Raw genomic sequence first — 20151 nt, forward strand, 5'->3', positions numbered from 1 at the left:
ATCATTGGTGGCCATGGTTTTAGAATTTTTTTTTGAAAAAAAAACATTGGTGTTTATTGGATATTACCTTGAAAGTTCTCCTCAGGGATGGCAGCTTTTTCAGCAGCTTAACCTCCACTCGGCTATTTCAGCAGCTTAGGCTCCACTCGGCTCTTTCTGCGGTTTCGGCTCCATTCAGCATGATTCGGCGGGCTCCTGGAAGTGCAGCATGGGCAGGCCCCCCTTTGAAGGTATAATTCACCAGCTCGGTATAATTGCCTCCCAATGGTGGCCCTGACATCCAGCACTCATTTGTAAGAGGCTAGAGAGCATCTTTGGTGAGCTCCAATAAAGGGTCCATTTTTAAATGTACAAATACTATTTAGCTCATATTAAAACTAGGGTGGCCACCTTTCTGAAAATATTTTACAAGCAGTGGGCACAAAAGGGTCACAAAGGAAGTCGAGTTATGCCGTTATTTGGCATAGCTATGGCATGGCGACGGTTGGGGGGAGGGTTAAATTGATGCATATTGGGGCAGGCAAAAGGATATTCTTTAGGGCAGTGGTTCTCAACCTTTTTTACTCATGAACCACATTCAAATGCAAAAAAGCTGGGGAGAAACACATGAAAAAAAGTTCCAGGGATGCCAAATAAGGGATCTGATTAGCTAATTGTGGACTGGCATTCTACAGGAGGCCCTTTTTGACCGTAAAACTGTTTTTTATGCACCAAAACTTGCTTCCAAGCCTGAAATTCAAAAATAATCACCTGCTTTGAGGCCCCTGGGAGCAACATCCAAGGGGTTGGAGAGCAACATGTTACTCAAGAGCCACGAGTTGGGGATCACTGCTTTAGGGTATTACAAATGTACCGGCCACTACATTGCCAGTAAATGGACTGAAAGCACTTTCATCCCAGACAGTTACAAACTGTGTAAAATAAGAAAACATGAGTTAAAATAGCAATTAAAATGTTAGCACATACAAAAAAAAATCCTAAATTCAATTGTTGGTTAAAACCTTTAGGGTGCAGGCTATCCTAGCTCCATATCCCGAAGTATTCTTTTTGGTGTAAACTTTGCTTGAAATCTTTGCCAGGTTTTGCCTTCACATTTTCTAACTTCCAGCCAATGTGGTTAACAGTCAAAAGTAGTGTTATGCTAATAAAGATTTTTATATTACTCTGGTTGTTTATTTTGTTCTTTTCCAGGTATGTACCGTAATTTGTTCTGTACTTTTTTGTTCATTTACACAAATTTTCTTTCCCACCAAGATTGTATTAAGGATTTATAATGGACTAATAATAGGCATCACGTATTGTTAACAAAAAAAAAAACACACACTGGCTGTTTTGTGTGTGGTAAAAATTGCAAAAAAGTTTGCTGACCCGAATAACCATATATTTTTGGAAAGTGCACGCTCTCCCAAATCTAAATTGTGCATATGTGTTTCTACTGCCAAGTATCCCAAAGCTTTGCTTAAAAAGTTTTGATGCAATTTCTAAAACTTGCCTAAAAGCTAAAATTTTACAGTATCTTATTGCCCCCCCCCCCCAAGTCAAGATCACACATCCCAGATATGAATCACAGGGGTCTACTGAGTAGTCTGATGCCAAATATACATTGGTTTACCAAAGTAGGGGCCCAAAAATGAAAGTAATGCATACAAATTTTCATGGTTAGCACTTTGCCTGCTGCAAAAGAAACCACCTGTAAGCTTGTGCATCAATGACACCGAGTGCGACGTTGAGGAGCCAAAGGTGGACCAGTGGCCAAGGAAAAAATGGAGGGTCTCATGTTCACCACAAACAAATTTACTCTTTCTAATGAATCATTCCTATGGGATTTTTAGCATTGTATTTAATTCATCATCTGATAACTGCCCTTGTTAAAATCCTTTAGGAATGAATAGAAATGCCATACAGACCTAGGTTGGGCAATAAGTCAGTGCAGAGTAGGTGGTTTTATATAATAATTTACCTCTGGAAAGGTGAGAACCCACTAACCTCTGTACCAAATATTCATGCTGATCTTCAAAAGAAATCAGAGGAGGAGAATTCTGTTGAACAGCTCTGACTGGCTTTAAACAAGTTCAAACATGAAACAAGTTAGAAATGATGAGCTCTGGAGGAAGATCTAAGCTCACAGTGCTGGGAATAATGACTCCAGATACAGAAAATGGACCAATGAAGGCAGAACTTTCAATGCAACCCTTATGAGCTAATCGGGAAGAGTACTTTGAAGTAGAATAGTTGAAATAGCATGACCTAAACAGAACTGATTAGGTTTTGCCATTTTTCCGGCCTCTTGGGACAGGTGTTACGAAAATGCCATTTATCCCCACAATACAAGCATAACCCATTAGCCGGCCTACGGCCCTTTCCTGCAAAGGACAAATGGGTAGAGCCCCATGGGTTCCTCTGAAAGCCTAGGGGCTGAGACTTCAGGTTTGGGTGCTGATTCTAAGGGGATATCATGAGGGACAGGAGCTGGAGTGGTAGCAACCAGTTGTTGCTGGATAACATCCAACCTTTCAGACACCCTCTGGAGACAGATTTGGTCTTGCTTACCCTCTTGTTCCCCGAGATGCTGGAGGAAGCTCCCTAGAATTGCTTCTCTGGTAGCAGGAGCTTCGGTTTCCATGTCTGGCCCAATGTAATGTATGGTATCCTAAAACCCAAAACAAACCCCAAGGTCCAAGTCTTTGCTCACCCTTCTGCCTATAAAACCACCTTTTGCTTCGGGAGGAGCCCTCCGCTACTTGGATGCTGCCAGATCTTAAAGTGAGAGCACCAAGGGGGGAGTTCTGAACAGACAAGAAAACTGTAACGTATACAGGAAGGACAGGGAACCGAGAGTGTAGTTGTGGAACAGGCTGGGTCATTACCACTCAGACAGTGCAGTACAGGAACCAGGAGCATAGTCAGGATAAACATGTCGGGTCAGTACCAGCCAGACTGCACTACAAGAGCAAGAACCAAGAGAGTAGTCAATAACAGGCAAGGGTTGGTTTAGGCAGCGATACAGCAAAGGTCAAAACAAGCAAGGTTCAGGAACACCAGTTGAGTTCTGGGTCTCTTACTTAGACTTTGCTAAAGCATTTGATATAGTGCCACACAAAAGGTTACTGGTTAAATGAAGGAATGTTGGCCTGGAACATAGTATTTGTACCTGGATAGAGAACTGGCTAAAAGATAGACTACAAAGAGTGGTGGTAAATGGAACATTTTCTAATTGGACCAGTGTTGTTAGTGGAGTACCGCAGGGCTCTGTACTAGGTCCCTTGCTTTTCAACTTGTTTATTAATGACCTGGAGGTGGCCATTGAAAGTACTGTTTCTATTTGTGCAGATGAGACTAAATTGTGCAGAACTATAGGTTCCATGCAGGATGCTGCCACTTTGCACAGTGATTTGTCTAAACTGGAAAACTGGGCAGCAAACTGGAAAATGAGGTTCAATGTTGATAAATGCAGGTTATGCACTTTGGCAAAAATAATATAAATGCAAGTTATACACTAAATGGCAGTGTGTTGGGAGTTTCCTTATATGAGAAGGATCTTGGGGTCTTTGTAGATAACACGTTGTCTAATTCTGGGCAGTGTCATTCTGTGGCTACTAAAGCAAATAAAGTTCTTGTATAAAAAGGGCATTAACTCAAGGGATGAAACATAATTCTGTCTCTTTATAGGTCCCTGGTGAGGCCTCATCTGGAGTATGGGGGCAGTTTTGGACTCCAGTCCTTAAGAGGGATATAAATGAGCTGGAGAGAGTGTAGAGACTAAGTGCAACTAAACTGGTTAGAGGGAGGGAAGAGTTAAATTATGAGGGGAGACTGACAAGGTTGGGGTTGTTTTCTCTGGAAAAAAGGCGCTTGTGAGGGGACATGATTAGACTTTACAAGTACATTAGAGGACATTATAGACAAATAGCACTGCCAGGTGATGTTGTGATGCTGATTCAGTTAATGACTATAAGAGGGACTTGGATGATTTTTTGGACAGACATAATACAAAGGCTATTGTGATACTAAACTCTATAGTTAGTATAGATATGGGTGTATATATAATTTGTGTGAAAGTAGAGAGGGGTGTGTGTATGGGGCTGGGTTTTCATTTGGAGGGGTTGGACTTGATGGACTTTGTCTTTTTTCCACCCGATATAACTATGTAGATCATTTACGATTTTCAAAAGTTTTAAATCTAGATTGAGCTTTGGTCATAGTTTGCTGTTAGAGTTGTACATATTGGACCACAGGAACCCTAATTTCTTGTAGGAGAAAAAAAAGAAATGCAGCAGGATTTAGGCCAAAACTTGTAAAAAAACGATGATTGTTTGATAGAAGAGTGCTGGGCATTGTTGTATGTAAATTTGGCTAGAGGAAGAGATAACCAGTTGTCTTGCAGGAAGGAAAAATAGCCTGAAGCCTGAAGCATTGTGTAGGTGAATTGAATATAGCCTCATCAGGCAGACATGCAATTGAACTACCACTTTAATGAAAAATGTTTGAACAGCATTTAATCAAATAAATGATAACAAATATAACTAGAAAGTCTCTAAAATTATAATTCCCAATCCCCCTTGATAAAAAAAAATGCTGTTCTTTCCCTGAAGATAAAAGACTGCTCGACTAGGAGAGCACCAAACGTAGTCTAGTTGGTCAAATATTTATTGCTTATTACAAATATTTATTGCTTTTTTTTTTATGGTGACTTTTTCTGCGAATTATTCAATGAAGTTTCACAAAAAAAATTGCAGATGCGAAATGCGGAATTTCACCCTGGATCCTTCCCTGAAGATAAAAGACTGCTGGACTAGGAGAGCACCAAATATAGTTGCTTCAAATATGTATTGCTCACTACAACACAACATGTTGTACTGAGCATTATTTCTTATGGTGACTTTTTCAACAAAGTTTCACCAAATAAAATTGCAGATGCAATCCATGGCTGGCGAAAATGGGATATTTGGATTCCTGTAATTGGAATTGTGAAACTGCATCAATCAGCTACACCAGGAGGTGGGGGGTCCTTTTGGTTTATATTGGGTATCAAGTTTCTTTTTGTTATACACTTGATAAAGGTTTCGAAGGAACCCAAAACATGTTGTGTTGTATTTAGTAATAAATATGCGTTTGGTGATCTCTTCATTCAGTGATGTATTTGTAACAGGGCATGTGGATTAGACTTTGAGGATTCACGCATCATGTCTGGAAGGTTGTGTCTGATCAACGCTTAATTAACTGCTGGATTAGGTTGGGCAGGATACGCCTCTCCTTTTTAATTGTGTTAATTGTACATACTGCTCAGTGTAATCTTGCTGTAGTTGACTGGACTACCTCTACAGGAACTGATCTGTAACTCTCTGGTACTGATGAACTCTTAAGGTGGCCATAAACGCACAGATAATATCGTACAAAACAAATTTTCGTATGAAATTCGGTGCATGTATGGTGGGAAAAGAGCCGACGATATCGGCAGAAGACTTGGATATTGGTTGGCTCGTCGATCGGGATGGACGGAAAATTTGAATCGGGTGCCTTTGAAGGCATCCATACATCGGCCATTGTTAGTGCTGAATCGTCAGATGCAGGTAGAATTCTATTGTTTGTACCTGTATATCTACCTGTATATCGGACGATTCAGCTCTACACGTGTGTATTGAAACGAACAATCTTTCCAAGAAAGAACCACCACCTCTTGCCACAAGATCTCATTAGTGTGTGATAATTGTACCCATTAACATGTTCTAGTCCAGGAAAAAGAAAAAATGGTAAGAATTTACCTTTTCGATTCTTTCCAGTAGTTCTTTCTTCTGTAGGTTACAGGACCTACCCAAGTAGTGTTATTAGATAAAACACAAGGGAGATGAAACAATACTGCAACATAATTTATTCTGACAATTAATACTTCAAGATATTTGCCTTAGAAGTAAACTTCTTGTTTGATAAATGTACAGGTGGATACTCAGGTGACAGTTCTCTGAATAACAAGAAAGAAGAGGAGTCCCTCCATTAGCGGAGCTACACCTCAATCAAGATTTATAAATATACAAAAATCTTGATTAATTCCTAATGCAATAAAGTTAAAGTAATTATAAGGAAATATTCCATACTGATCAAGCGTGATATAAAAACTACAACTGGTCTCGCCAAACTTAAATTAAGTCTAAAAGGTCCAAAAAGTAACCAGCCTAATGCACATGTTGCCAACCATGGGGGGGGGGGGCATTTCTATTCTGTTTCTATTTATATTTGTACTTCTGGGACCTTTGGGACCATTCATTTGGGTTAAATGAGACCTGAAAGGGTTTTTATATCCCGTTTGATCAACTTGGAATATTTCCTGTGTGTATTATGGGATTTTGGGTTTATTTATTCATTCAGCTTCTAACCATTTTTTTTTATATTATTGCAATTTAGAATATAACCAGGACGACACATTATTCTATATTCATCCACAGACTCAACCATCAACACGCCTTGAAAAATTGCTGCTCTTTTCTCAAAGGGTTTAAAAATGCTTTCTTTAATCTATCTCCCCTGCTGGCTTAGATGGGAGGATATTCCTCTGAATGCTTTCTGGTATAATAATAATAATAATAAATATATCTGTCTTTCTGATGTCTTTCATGCTCTCTATATACATTTTTGGCATCATAAAATATCCCATTACACTTAATATAATCAAACAATTCCTTAAATAGAAAAAGGGAATAAACCTCGTATTGTAACATATATTTTTTTAATTGTAAGGCATTACATTTTTTGGCGACCCTGACTCCGAATACACGGCTGTAATGGTTGGCACCCAGAACCGATGCCAAGTACCCTTGTCTCGGCTCGTGCTTCTGCCTGTAGCAGCCGCCTTTGGCCTTGGGAGGAGCCCTCAGCTACTCAGATGCCGCCAGGTCTTATAACGAGAGGTGCAAGGCAAGAGGTTCTGACAAGCAGAGGGGCACAACCGGATAACAAAGTCTCTGGGCAGAAGGTCGCAGTACAAGGCGTGAAACTGAATTGTAGTCAGAACAGGCCGGGTCGGGGCAGGTGGAGTACAAATGTAGTCAGGCAGGCAAAGGTCAAACTGGGTGATCAATCAGAAGGGATTTAGCAGAAGAGGTAGTCGGTATTCAGGCAAGGGTCAGGATACAAGAGTTCAGAATAGTCGATAGCCAGGCAGGGGTCAAACCAGGATACAGATCAAAATACAATATAGCTCAAAGCTCAAAACACCACGAGGTAACAAAACCTATAATGGGCAACCACTGAAAGCCCGAATGAGCCTTTTAAAGAGTTAAAATTTCACGCCATTGCGCACTGGCGTCATCACGCCAGCACGCCTTTAATTTGCAAAGAGGCGCGCGCGCACTAAGGAACCAGTGCTGGCGCAGGACAGGAGAAGCGCACCACTGGACCACCAGGGTGAGAAACTTTTATTACAACGGCTCTGGAGCTAAGGGTTAACTCATTAGAATAGTGATTAGAGTAAGGTGCTACTGAGGCAACCAATCCCTATGGGAGGCTTACTATTTATAACTGCTGCAGAGTCTCAGCTGCCAAAATTGTCTTGTTATTTCCAGGGTAGGGTTATTTTTGGTAAAGGGTTTGTTTCTCCTTTAAACAGTTCCAAGCGAATTTGGAGAACCGCACACAACACACAACCCAGTCAAATAGTTTCTCCTGGTGCCCAGTGATAGAGGAATCGGCCACCTCACATCCAAGATAAGATGAAATTCACTGGCACACAGAAATAGCAGTGGCAGGGCAAGCCCTTGTAATTTTATTAATGCAGTGTTCTCCGAATTTGTCTTTAGCTCTTAATAAACCTGTCCGTCTATCATTAGGTGACTCTCAGCTGTACATTTGCCTCGTATAATGATTATGCCCTTCAGAGAAGAGATTCCCTGCCAGTTTAACAGGCCAATATGGCAGAACACACACTTTATCACAAATCCATCCCTATTATTTCTCACTTAGGGACATGCCCAGTAGCCCAAGTTCCCCTACCTGCTCCTTTTATGTATTTTAACATGGATTAATAAAGATTTGATTGTTTTAAAGTTTGCTTTACCTGCACATCATATGCCCTATGAGACTCTCAGTCAAGTGTGAAACAACTTCCTGAATTAGCATATAAAAAGGTGCTTTACAGGAAGTGACATAGCAAGGTAAATACCCCTCCCCCAAATTATTCTAGTAAATTTTCCTGACATAGACTACACATGGTTCAAATAATCTACATGCAGAGGTTAATGACTTGCCCATACATTACCAATAGACAGGTCTGGACTGAGATTCAAAATAGGCCCTGACATTGAAGGTACACAGAGGTCCAAACAGGCCACACAGCAGCCAAAACAGCCCCCACCAGCCCAATATATAGTGAGTGTCTATGGCAACTTACAGCAGCCCCTCTGGCATTTGCCAGAACCCACAGATTGCCAGTCAGGGCCTGCCAAAAGATGTATTCTGAAAGATCTCTTAGACCTCGACTAGGGCAAGAGCTCAAGATCTGGAAAATAATTCAGAGATTGTGTTTAATATCTGTAATAAGTGTGGCTTTACTTGACCTTTAAATAAAGATCTATAATATAAATATCTACTTACTCAAAATGCTAACATTGCCTCATTCATTTAGCAAATAATAGCAAAATAATGTAAATGTGATTGTCACCTAGTTTGTCGGACTTTTATATATACAGAAATAATATCCTTTCCTTTGTTATTCATTTCTGATTTCTCAGGAGACAGGGTTTGTCCCCTGACAACAGGCTGCTGATCCTCATGAGTTGGCTAATTAATCCCCCGCACTGCACCTAAAAGTGAGGAGATTGGGTGAAACAATGCCGAGCTCACACTGAGTTTTACTCCATTTTAAAAATGTTGAATGAAAATGTCGTGAAAAATGTAATTTTCTTCTCTGTTTTTGTCATTTTAAAGTCATAATCACAATAGTATCTGTAAACTGGTATTATTTCACTAGAGTATAAAAAGTGGAGGTTGTAAACCTGTTTGTGAATATGGAAACTGTAATTACACCAGTTTTAACACCACCTTTGCACCAAAAATATGCTTCCTCCACTTTTGTGAATTGCGCCTATGTATTAAAAGTGCTTCCTGCATTTTCATATGAAGTTCCAATGGTTCTGTTGGATGATACAGACTATTAATACAGGATCAGAGGCTGCCATCAGCTGACACAGTGCATTGTACCTGCACAATCACATACCTCCCAACTGTCCCTTTTTCGGAGGGACAGTCCCTCAGCTCAACCCGCAGTCCCTCATTTGTACTGGAAAGTCCCTCTTTTCTATGCACTGAACAGCCAGAAAAAGAAACAAAGTTTCTCACTTAATTGGCTTTTAGCAGAGAGTCCAGAACAGCTAACAGGTGCAAATAAGATACTTTGTAACAATTTTGAGACACAAAAACACAGTTTAGATAAGGAGAAATATTTTCAAACTTTCATAACCTGCCAAATTTTGTAAAGCAAACATGGTAATTAGGGGGTGTGGCCACAGAAAGGGTGTGGTCAAAAAAATTGCTGCTCTACGTGCGGAAAAATTTTTTTTGTCCCTCTTTTTACTTCCAAAATGTTGGGAGGTATGCAATCATGTTATAGGCATTCCAAAGTACAGGTATGGGATCCTTTATCCAGAAATCCGTTATACATAAAGCTCCGAATTACAGAATGGCTGTCTCTCTTATTTGATTATAATCAAATAATCAAAATGTTTAAAAATGATTTCCTTTTTCTGTGTAATAATAAAACAGTCACTTGTACTTGATCCCAACTAAGATATAATTTATCCTTATTGAAAGAAAAACCAGCCTAGTGGGTTTATTTCATGTTTATATGATTTTCTAGTAGCCTTAAGGTATGGAGATCCAAAATGCAGAAAGATCCATTATCCAGAAAGCCCCAGGTCCCAAGCATTCTGGATAACAGGTCCCATGCCTGTATTGTTTTTGTGTCAAGTAAATCACCACATTGAGGCCACTACAATTAAAGAGAAAATATTGCATTGTAGGGAAAAAACACATTGATATGCACCTTTTATGCACATATGTGACAGTTTCAGGCTTTCTTTTTCTCACAATGTTTCCCCAGCCAGTCACCTTTTCAAGGAAAGAATACCGGCAGTATTTTCCCTATTAATAACATTCTAGGGATGCACCGAATCCACTATTTTGGATTTGGCCGAACCCCCGAATCCTTTACAAAGGATTCGGCCGAATACCAAACCGAATCCTAATTTGCATATGCAAATTAGAGTGGGAAGGGGAAAACATTTTTAATTTCCTTGTTTTGTGACAAAAAGTCACGCGATTTCCTTCTAGACCCCTAATTTGATTTGGTTCGGCCGGACAGAAGGATTCAGCCGAATCCTGATGAAAAAGGCCGAATCCTGGATTCGGTGCAACCCTATAACATTGACATTAAGCACCATTTTGAGCAATAAAATACCAGCCAGGTGGTAACCCTATCAGTGCCACTTAAACATAGCAGCTGATTGGTTGTCATGGTTACTGTGTTTAGTAAGAAGCTTTGTGTATGGAAAATAAGAAAATGCCAGTGCATTATACTCTTATAAGGTCTGTAGTGTGTAATCTGCCTCCTGTGACTCAAAACTAAAACCCACATGACCAAATTGTGCCATAAGACAATAATCAAAATAAACCACTCAGACAACATAATTTGTTTTGGAAAAAAAGGGAAGGTCATATTTATTAAAAATCTTAATGAAGAATTAAATAACACACTTTGCACCGTTGCCGCCAGTCACCACAGTAGACATTTAGGATGGTGGCAGATGGAGAGATTAGTCACCCAGCGACAAATCTTCTCTACTTCGGGCGACTAATCTCCACAAAATGCCTTCCTGTCAGTAAGAATATGAATTGCCAGCGGGATGACATAGGAATTGCTTTGGATTTCTGAAGTTGCCTGAAGTTTCCTCGTGAGGCAACTTTGGAAATCTGAAGAGATTCGTATTGTTGCCAATGGGAAGGCATTTTGGGTAGATGCTGTACAACTAATCACCCCTTCTTTCCCTACCCTTAAGGGCTTCTCCTGTAGGTCTGCTCCTTTACCCAGAAGCAAAAGCAAACGCCCGTGAGCACCGTTGCATTTAGAATGGGCTTTGCCTGGTTTACCCAGGAGGCCAGAAAGCAGGATCAACCCTGTTATCCTACTCCCACCCCAGCTTTTGCCACCCCTCTAGCAGCCTATTATTTCTCAACAGAAACCCCAGACTGGTTTCACTACTTTCCCAGCAGCCCAGTGTTTACAGACAATAGATCCCCCAACTCATTTAATTGCCTTTCCCAGTAGCCCATTGTTTCAGACTGGAGTCGCCTCATATCTTATTACACATAATCCTTATTGGGTTTCTTTTCACTGAACTCAGCCTCTTATATACAATCTGTGAGTTTTCCCTCTGTCCCTTACTCTTTGTCCCTCCCATGTGCTCACTAATCCAATCATTGTTCTCTGCTGCTCTCTGTACCACCCACATTCCAGTCACAGCCAATGAGAGAGGTCCCAGTCACATTCACAGTCCAAGCATAGTTACAGTGAAGCAGTTTAGCAGCTCAGTAATGGGCGGAGTTATAAGAAAGGTTATGGACAGAGGAAGGGGAAGTGAGGGGGAGGAGCAGAGAGTGTGGAGAGAAGAGCGAGGAATAAAGCTGAATTGTAGCCTGCAGTCTGGCATCTCTGTGTGGATTCCTCTAGTTGTGCAACTCCTGCACTGGCTTATCACACGTGGGAAACAGGTGAGTAAGGGATCGGGGCTGCACTAGCAATAAAGGAGCAGCGTTACCTTGTTGTTCCCAACACATGAGCTGATTATTCCCAGGGACACTTTGTACTGACTCAGTGCAGTTTATATTTGTACCACACCCTGCCTGCCCTATACTCCATGTGTGTATCATACTCTCCCTTCCCTATACTCCATGTGTGTATCATACTCTCCCTTCCCTATACTCCATGTGTGTATCATACTCTCCCTTCCCTATACTCCATGTGTGTATCATACTCTCCCTTCCCTATACTCCATGTGTGTATCATACTCTCCCTTCCCTATACTCCATGTGTGTATCATACTCTCCCTTCCCTATACTCCATGTGTGTATCATACTCTCCCTTCCCTATACTCCATGTGTGTATCATACTCTCCCTTCCCTATACTCCATGTGTGTATCATACTCTCCCTTCCCTATGCTCCATGTGTGTATCATACTCTCCCTTCCCTATACTCCATGTGTGTATCATACTCTCCCTTCCCTATACTCCATGTGTGTATCATACTCTCCCTTCCCTATACTCCATGTGTGTGTCATACTCTGCTGTGGAACATAAGCCTGGTATTTGTTTCAGGAGTTTGTTAGCATTTGAAAATGTATTGTTAGGGGTCCCTAAGGTGTTGAATTATGGGCTGGGGGTGCTGTGTTATTCACAAGGGAGGATGAGGTATATGGATTTAAGCATATGTCTTAAAGGAACAGTTCAGTGTGACAAAACAAACTGGGTAAATAAATAGTCTGTGCAAAATAAAAAATGTATCTAATATAGTTAGTCAGGCAAAAATGTAATGTATAAAGGCTGGAGTGAGTGGATGTGTAACATAATAGCCAGAACACTACTTCCTGCTTTACAGCTCTCTAACTCTGAGTTAAACTGGCCATAGACGCAAAGATCTGATCGTACGAATCCGGGATTCGTATGATTTTCGGACCGTGTGTGGAGAGTCCCGACATTTTTTGTCCGGCGGAGATCGGTCGTTTGGTTGATCGTACAGGTTAAAAGATTTCTGTCGGCTGCAGGTAATATCTCTGCATGTATTGCCGATCTGATGATATCAGAGGGAGACTGTCAGCAGCTTTGTTCGGACATAACTATCGTACGATTGCTGTCAGGGGGAGAACATCAGCTGATCTGTTCTTTTCTACTTTATTTGATCTGAATGGTTAGTGGCAGGTCGGGAGATGGGAAAGTCCGATCGTACGATCGGATCTTTGCGTCTATGGCCAGCTTAAGTCAGTGACAATAAGGGGGGCCACATGGGACATAACTTTTGTAATTGATCCTCAGCATTCAGCTCAGATTCAAAAGCAACAGTTATGTCCCATGTGCCCCCCCCCCTCAGGTCACTGATTGGTTACTGCCTGGTAACCAGGGTAACCAGTCAGTGTAAAGCAAGAGAACGGAAAAGCAGGAAGTAGTGTTCTGGCTATTATGTTACACATCCAGTCACTCCAGCCTTTATACATTACATTTTTGCCTAACTAACTGTATTAGATACATTTTTTTATTTTGCACAGCCTATTTATTTACCCAGTTTTTATTTTTATACTGAACAATTCCTTTAATATGACAACTTTTTTCACACATAAATGATGATTATTGTTTTTTTGGTGTGCTAATGTGGACATGGTCTTGTGGTTTTAAGTGGGTGTGGTTTAAAAACAGGGAGTGGTCAACACTGGCTTCCATTATTGTCCCTCCACCATGTAGGGCAAAAGAATTACTGCCCTCAGTACCACAAAAGTTGAACAGCATTGAATTATTCTATTCCCTGCTTAAAGGGCACCTGTTGGGTAAAAATGTTATCCCAAACCAAAGGTGCTAATAGAGCCTGCACTCCGGTTGGGGATAACAGCCATGTCCGGTCACTCGGATGTGCATAATAAAAAGCTGCCCCGAATTGCTCATTATGCACATGTGAGTGACCGGACATGGCTGTTATCCCCAACCGGAGTGCAGGCTCTATTAGCACCTTTGGTTTGGGATAACATTTTTACCCAACAGGTGCCCTTTAAGTCCTTGTATCTGTGCCACAACCTTCAATTCTGAAGTGTTTGTTAAGATGACAAGCAGTGGGATGTGGTGCCTTGTAGCGCTGGGGCCTCAATGTGTCAGCTGGATTCAGTGTACTGAGGAGCTTCTGTATAAAACCCAATATAATTGGCTACCAAAACATTTAGCCAACTGATCACTGGTGTGAATAACATTTGCTAAATGTAAATTATATTGAAACATGGACTAAATTATCCCCACTCTGGCACTTTTCCTTTTGAGTTTGAAAATAATGGAAATTTCCTTATGCAGCGAGATTTATTGGGATTCTATGGATCTGGGCCCCAGTGCTGGGCCAGTCCAGTCAGATGCCCCAGGTAGCGTGGCCGGTACGAGCGCCCAACAATGGCACGCACGCGCGTAAAAATGTGCACGTGAGCGTGCGGAAGAACGCTTGCACTAGGGACCCCGCGCATGCCAAAACCCCGATTGAAAAAAAGATGCCTACCCCTAGTTCTGGCCCTGCTGGGCCCCTGTAATTTTTTTGGGGGGTATTGCTGGGAATAATCCTGTATAGAAATGTGTAAGTGCTTAATTCCAGGGTCACTTCCAGGTCAGTCCCTCCCACAAGGAGCCAATGGGAATGTGGGAGGAAGCGAGTGACACAGGGATGAAGGGGAAGAAGAAGATGAAGGATAAAAATGAGGAGGAGGAGGAGCGGGGGAAGAAGGAGAGAATGGTGAATCTGACACTGGAGATGATCTATCTGCTGACTGGAGAGGTGAGGGGCACTGTGACTGGCACACTGACAAGAGACTGTCTGTCTGTACAAAGGGGGTCTCTCTGCAGCTCAAACACCATTCTCTCTTCCTTTCAATATTTAGCACTACATCCCTAGGAAGAAGTCAGATGATGGGGGGGCCCTGCATGCCCCTGGCTCCGTCATACAGAAGGAAAATAACAAGAATGACAAGAAGATCCTGGAACTCATGTCCAACATCATCCAGCTGCTGACTGGAGAGGTGGGTACAGCGGCCCCTTATTGTTTAGTAACAGTGGATGATAATCCCTTTCTCTGGCTGGGGGATGACTGGAACATTGTGTGTGACAGGTTGCCATAAGGACTCATCATGTTTCCATCTATTTTTCCTTGGACGAGTGGGACTATATAAAAGGAAACAAGGACCTTTATGAGGAGGTAAAGAAGGAGGATCTGAAGCAGCTCTGGCCGCTGGGTGAGTAATGGTTGCTTTCTATAATATGTAAAGCCTAGATAGTTGGTCTGTAGCTATCATATAAACAATTTTAATTTTGGCAAAACTTTAGACACATACCTTTCAGATCCAGTTGTCCAACCCCCCCACAAAATTCAATTCTAGCACCACCCCTTTCGGTCCCTTCCTTTCCTAGATCTCTGATAGAGTGAGGAGAGATCCATTTAATAGATAGAAAAAAAAAACTCATTTATATTTATTGCCCCAAGGTAACCAAGATAAAAAAAAAAAAAAAAAAAAGAATTGATTCTTTTTATAGCTGCTGACATTACCACCAACATTACCACCAAAGTAGTGATATTGATAAATTCAACCCATACCCGACCCTAACATGCCCAGTACCTCCATTTATATCTGGCCCACCTCTGATATCAAGAAAGGGAGTGGGGCAGGGCAGATGTGCTCCTATAAATAGAGCCGAAAGCTGCCAGGGTAAGATTACTGTCTTTCTGCTGCTCTCCCTGCCCGTAACCCACAAAATGTATGATAGTCAGCCCTAACCTGCCCAACCTATGGGTGTTGAGTATTTGTATTGTTTGTTCAGAACAACCTAAGCTTTCAAAATGTGGTAGAAACGTTATGTAGTTTATTAGTAGGTTTACCCGAAGGAAAATATCTTTTTTTTTTTTTTTGAAAGTGCTGAACAGCTAAATATGTCTGCTGTTTTCTACTTTTAACAACAAAATTGTGTGTTTATATGTATGTGTAAGTTGACAAATTGTGCGCATGAAAACCCCCCAATCACTTAAAAATGTATGTTTATATTTAAGTGTAAATGTAACTGTGTGTAAAATGTGAGTGTGCTTAACACTTACCTGGGGGAGGAAATCAGGGGGGAAACACTGGGAGGCAGAAAATCTTTTTTGAGGGGAAGCTCATAGTGGTCTAGGGAGGCTGGGCAGAAGCACATGATTCCCACATGTCTGCAGTTGTCCTGGACCATTGGGGTGATCACACCATAAAGTCCACATATTGTCCCTTTTTGCTTAGGAGCTGGGAGAGCAAGCGGACACACTGAAAGCAATCCCAACAGTGGGATGTTGTCATAATTAATTACTTTAGTGCTTGTCGTATAACATCTGATTGATTATTGTTAGAAAAAAACAGCAGCAAATAGAAATTCATTAAATCTGACATAACTCTGATCTATCATAAATAAGTCTCTTATTATTCTCTTTAGCAGCCTGTGAATATAAAGATGAGAGCAATGTTACATCACATTTTCAAGCAACATTATCCTGTAATAATGATGATGAAACTATCACAATCCCTGACATTTCTCCAGTGGAACAGCCCCCACCAGCCAATTGGATTAAGGAGGAAGTGGCTTCATGTGAAGGAGCAAACCAATCAGATTGCAGCATTAATCCACTTACAGAACAGATACAAGAAACAGATACATCTACTCCTATCATGAGATACAGCATGTCAGGCACTTATATATTGGACATTATAAAAGAGGAAGCAGATTCATGTGAAAACAGCATCTTGTTACCTAATTCTGATTCACATGCTGTCAAAGAGGAAGTGACTTCATGTGAAGAGAGTAACCAATCATATTACAGCATTAATCCACTTACAGAACAGATACAGGGAACAGATACACCTACTCCTATCATGGGATACAGCCTGGTTAGCAGCCCTTTAAGTAATGGATATGACGATTATGCCAATGAGTGCCATAAACATTTTATGCACATTTTAGACTTTGATAGACATAGAACCACCCAGAAAATAAAGAAACATTTTTTTTGTTCTGATTGTGGGAAATCTTTTGGCACTTCATCAGAAGTTACTGTCCACCGACAACGAAACCACACAGGAGAGAAACCTTTTGCTTGTTCTGAATGTGGGAAATGTTTTACTAGATCAAAAGAACTTACTATCCATCACAGAACCCACACCGGGGAGAAACCATATTCTTGTTCTGAATGTGGGAAATGTTTTATCACTTCGTCGGAACTTACTGTCCATCAACGACGAAACCACACAGGGGAGAAACCTTTTCCTTGTTCTGAATGTGGGAAATGTTTTACTAGATCAAAAGAACTTACTGCCCATCAGAGAACTCACACAGGAGAGAAACCTTATTCTTGTTCTGAATGTGAAAAGTGTTTCTCGAATCGATCGTGCCTCGTTGATCATCTTAGAACCCACACGGGACATAAACCTTATTCCTGTTTTCAGTGTGGTAAATGTTTTTCAAATCGAGCTAACCGTATTCGTCATCAAAGGACTCACACAGGGGAAAAACCATTTGCTTGTTCTGAATGTGAGAAATGCTTTGCCAGTTCAACAGAACTTACAGTCCATCGACGACGAAACCACACAGGGGAGAAACCTTATTCTTGTTCTGAGTGTGGGAAATGCTTCGCCTCTTCATCACACCTTCGTGCCCATGAACGAGCTCACACAGGAGAGAAACCTTATCCTTGCTTGGAGTGTGGGAAATGTTTCCAAACTCATTATCTCCTTGCTCGTCATCAAAGGACTCACACAGGGGAGAAACCATTTTCTTGTTCTGAATGTGGGAAATGTTTTGCCAGTTCAACAGTACTTATAGTCCATCAACGACGAATCCACACAGGAGAGAAACCTTATTCTTGTTCTGAGTGTGGGAAATGCTTCGCCTCTTCATCACACCTTCGTGCCCACGGAAGAGCTCACACAGGAGAGAAACCTTATTCTTGCTCTGAGTGTGGGAAATGTTTGTCAACTAGATTATCCCTTACTCGTCATGAAAGAACCCACATGGGGAGAAACCATTTTCTTAATTCTATTAAAACCGAAAATAATTTTCATGTAACAGTAATTTAAAACTACTCTCTTAAATTCACACAGAAGGAAATCCATAAGTTTGTTTTAACATGTGAATCAAACATGTATCTCAATATGCATATTCCAATATTTTCAAACTTCATCAGATGTCCATCTATGACAAACCCACACAGAGAAGAAACCATTTAATTGTTTTTCATGTAGGAAATGTGTTACAAATCAGGCCTCAGCCAAACATTTCTTATACAATGATTAGATCTTAATATGTACTTCAGTATTTATAGAGGAGAACAACTTTATGTACAATATCATTTATCTTTAGGACAATCCTTTTATTAATACTTTGCAGCTGACGTGTCTAAGGAGACACTGGGATATATCGCTGCTTGTCACCAACAGATACTATTCTGGATTTTATTGAACAACAAGTCCTATTCCAAGGGATACAAGACTCCCAGGATATCACTTTGGCAGATGTTTTTCCCTAACACTTTCACAGAGAATAATGGAGATATACCCAACTGGGAATGACTTGTCAGTTACATATGTTTTTACCATAACTTAGAAGGGGGTGTAATACTTTTGTGTTTAAATATGTTTTAGGTTAAAGCCACTTTTGAAGCATCTCTAATTTACCTTAGATTGGGAAACAATCCTCCCTGACTCTAAGATTGAACTAATCATCAGATCAACTTTGTAATGAGCTATTTTCAATAAAACTTTATTTTCTTGCTTGATAAAAAGCCGCAAATCCCTTTGTAAAGCTTTCTATTGTATCTTCCTGTATGACTGATTCAACGAGAGAATGCCACAACTTCACAGCTCTCACTGTTTAAAAAAAAACAACAAAAAAAAAAACAACGTTCCCAATATTTTGATAGAACCTCCTTTCTTCTAATCAGAATGGATGCACCGGTGTCTGCTGGAAAGACCTACTGGTAAATAAAGCATTAGAGAGATTATTATATGATCCCCTTATATATTTATACATAGTTATCATATCTCCCCTTAAGTAGGGATGTAGCGAACGTCGGAAAAAAAGTTCGCGAACATATTCGCGAACTTGCGTCAAAAATGCGAACGGTTCGCGAACGTCGCGAACCCCATAGACTTCAATGGGAAGGCGAATTTTAAAAGCTAGAAAAGACATTTCTGGCCAGAAAAATGATTTTAAAGTTGTTTAAAGGGTGCAACGACCTGGACAGTGGCATGCCAGAGGGGGATCAAGGGCAAAAATGTTTCTAAAAAATCCATTGTTGACACAGCGCTGCGTTTTGTGCTGTAAAGGGCAGAAATCACACTACATTTCTAAACCTGTGTAATAAAATGCTTTAAAACGTCCGGCGTCTACATGCCAATCAAGTCGTGTAAAAGTTACAGCCTGTTCACACGCAAAGACGAAACGCGGTGCTTACTGCAACGCAAAAAGACGCAAAGAGCTTTAATGAATGATACCGTCAAGTGAGCAAATAATAGTTTTTAATTACTAGTTGCTTGTCACCTCCAGGATGTTCGTCCTGTTGGTGGCAATATTTCTGTAGTGGTGTGTTTAGCAGTCACCGTGCTTGTGCGCACGTGCACGGTCAGGCAGAGGTAAATCAATGTACAGTGAAGCGAACCAAAAAACACTGATTCTGCAGTGTGGGCCCAGTTTTGGTCTACTTTATTGATCACCTGCGGTGACCATAAAAGATGCGATTTTGCCACTGTTGCAGAACCCTGAAAAATTAGGCATGTGTACTTTCCTGAAAAATTATGTTTTTTTTGTCGCAGCCACTGAACCAGAAGTCCAGAAACAATATGCCATATAAATGCTGAAAATATTAATTTTTTTTTGTGGCAGCCACTGCAGCACAGAGGCCAGAAAAAATATGCCATATAAATGCAAACAATATAAATTTTTTTTTTGTCGCAGCCACTGCAGCACAGAGGCCAGGAAAAATATGCCATATAAATGCTAACAATATAAATTTTTTTGGTCGCAGCCACTGAAGCACAGAGGCCAGGAAAAATATGCCATATAAATGCTGAAAATATTCTGTTTTTTTGGTCGCAGCCACTGAAGCACAGAGGCCAGGAAAAATATGCCATATAAATGCTGAAAATATTCTGTTTTTTTTAGTCGCAGCCACTGAAGCACAGAGGCCAGAAAAAATATGCCATATAAATGCTGAAAATATTCATTTTTTTGTCACAGCCACTGAAGCACAGAGGCCAGAAAAAATATGCCATATAAATGCTGAAAATATTCATTTATTTTTGTCGCAGCCACTGAAGCACAGAGGCCAGAAAAAATATGCCATATAAATGCTGAAAATATTC

General features: G+C 40.7%; 1 protein-coding gene across 1 annotated transcript in view; it reads left to right on the forward strand.

The window, feature by feature from the left end:
* The window catches only part of LOC108703767 (oocyte zinc finger protein XlCOF7.1-like), a 30780-nt gene extending 12208 nt beyond the window's left edge, over positions 1-18572 (forward strand). Inside the window, 3 exon segments of the mRNA XM_041576348.1 lie at positions 14668-14799; positions 14889-15012; positions 16232-18572. Coding sequence (XP_041432282.1) covers positions 14668-14799; positions 14889-15012; positions 16232-17868 — 1893 coding nt within the window. The 3' untranslated portion in view covers positions 17869-18572.
* Positions 18573-20151: the final 1579 nt, after the last annotated feature.

This window comes from Xenopus laevis, chromosome 9_10L (genome assembly GCF_017654675.1).
Source record: "Xenopus laevis strain J_2021 chromosome 9_10L, Xenopus_laevis_v10.1, whole genome shotgun sequence".
In the NCBI taxonomy this organism is placed as follows: Eukaryota; Metazoa; Chordata; class Amphibia; order Anura; family Pipidae; genus Xenopus; species Xenopus laevis.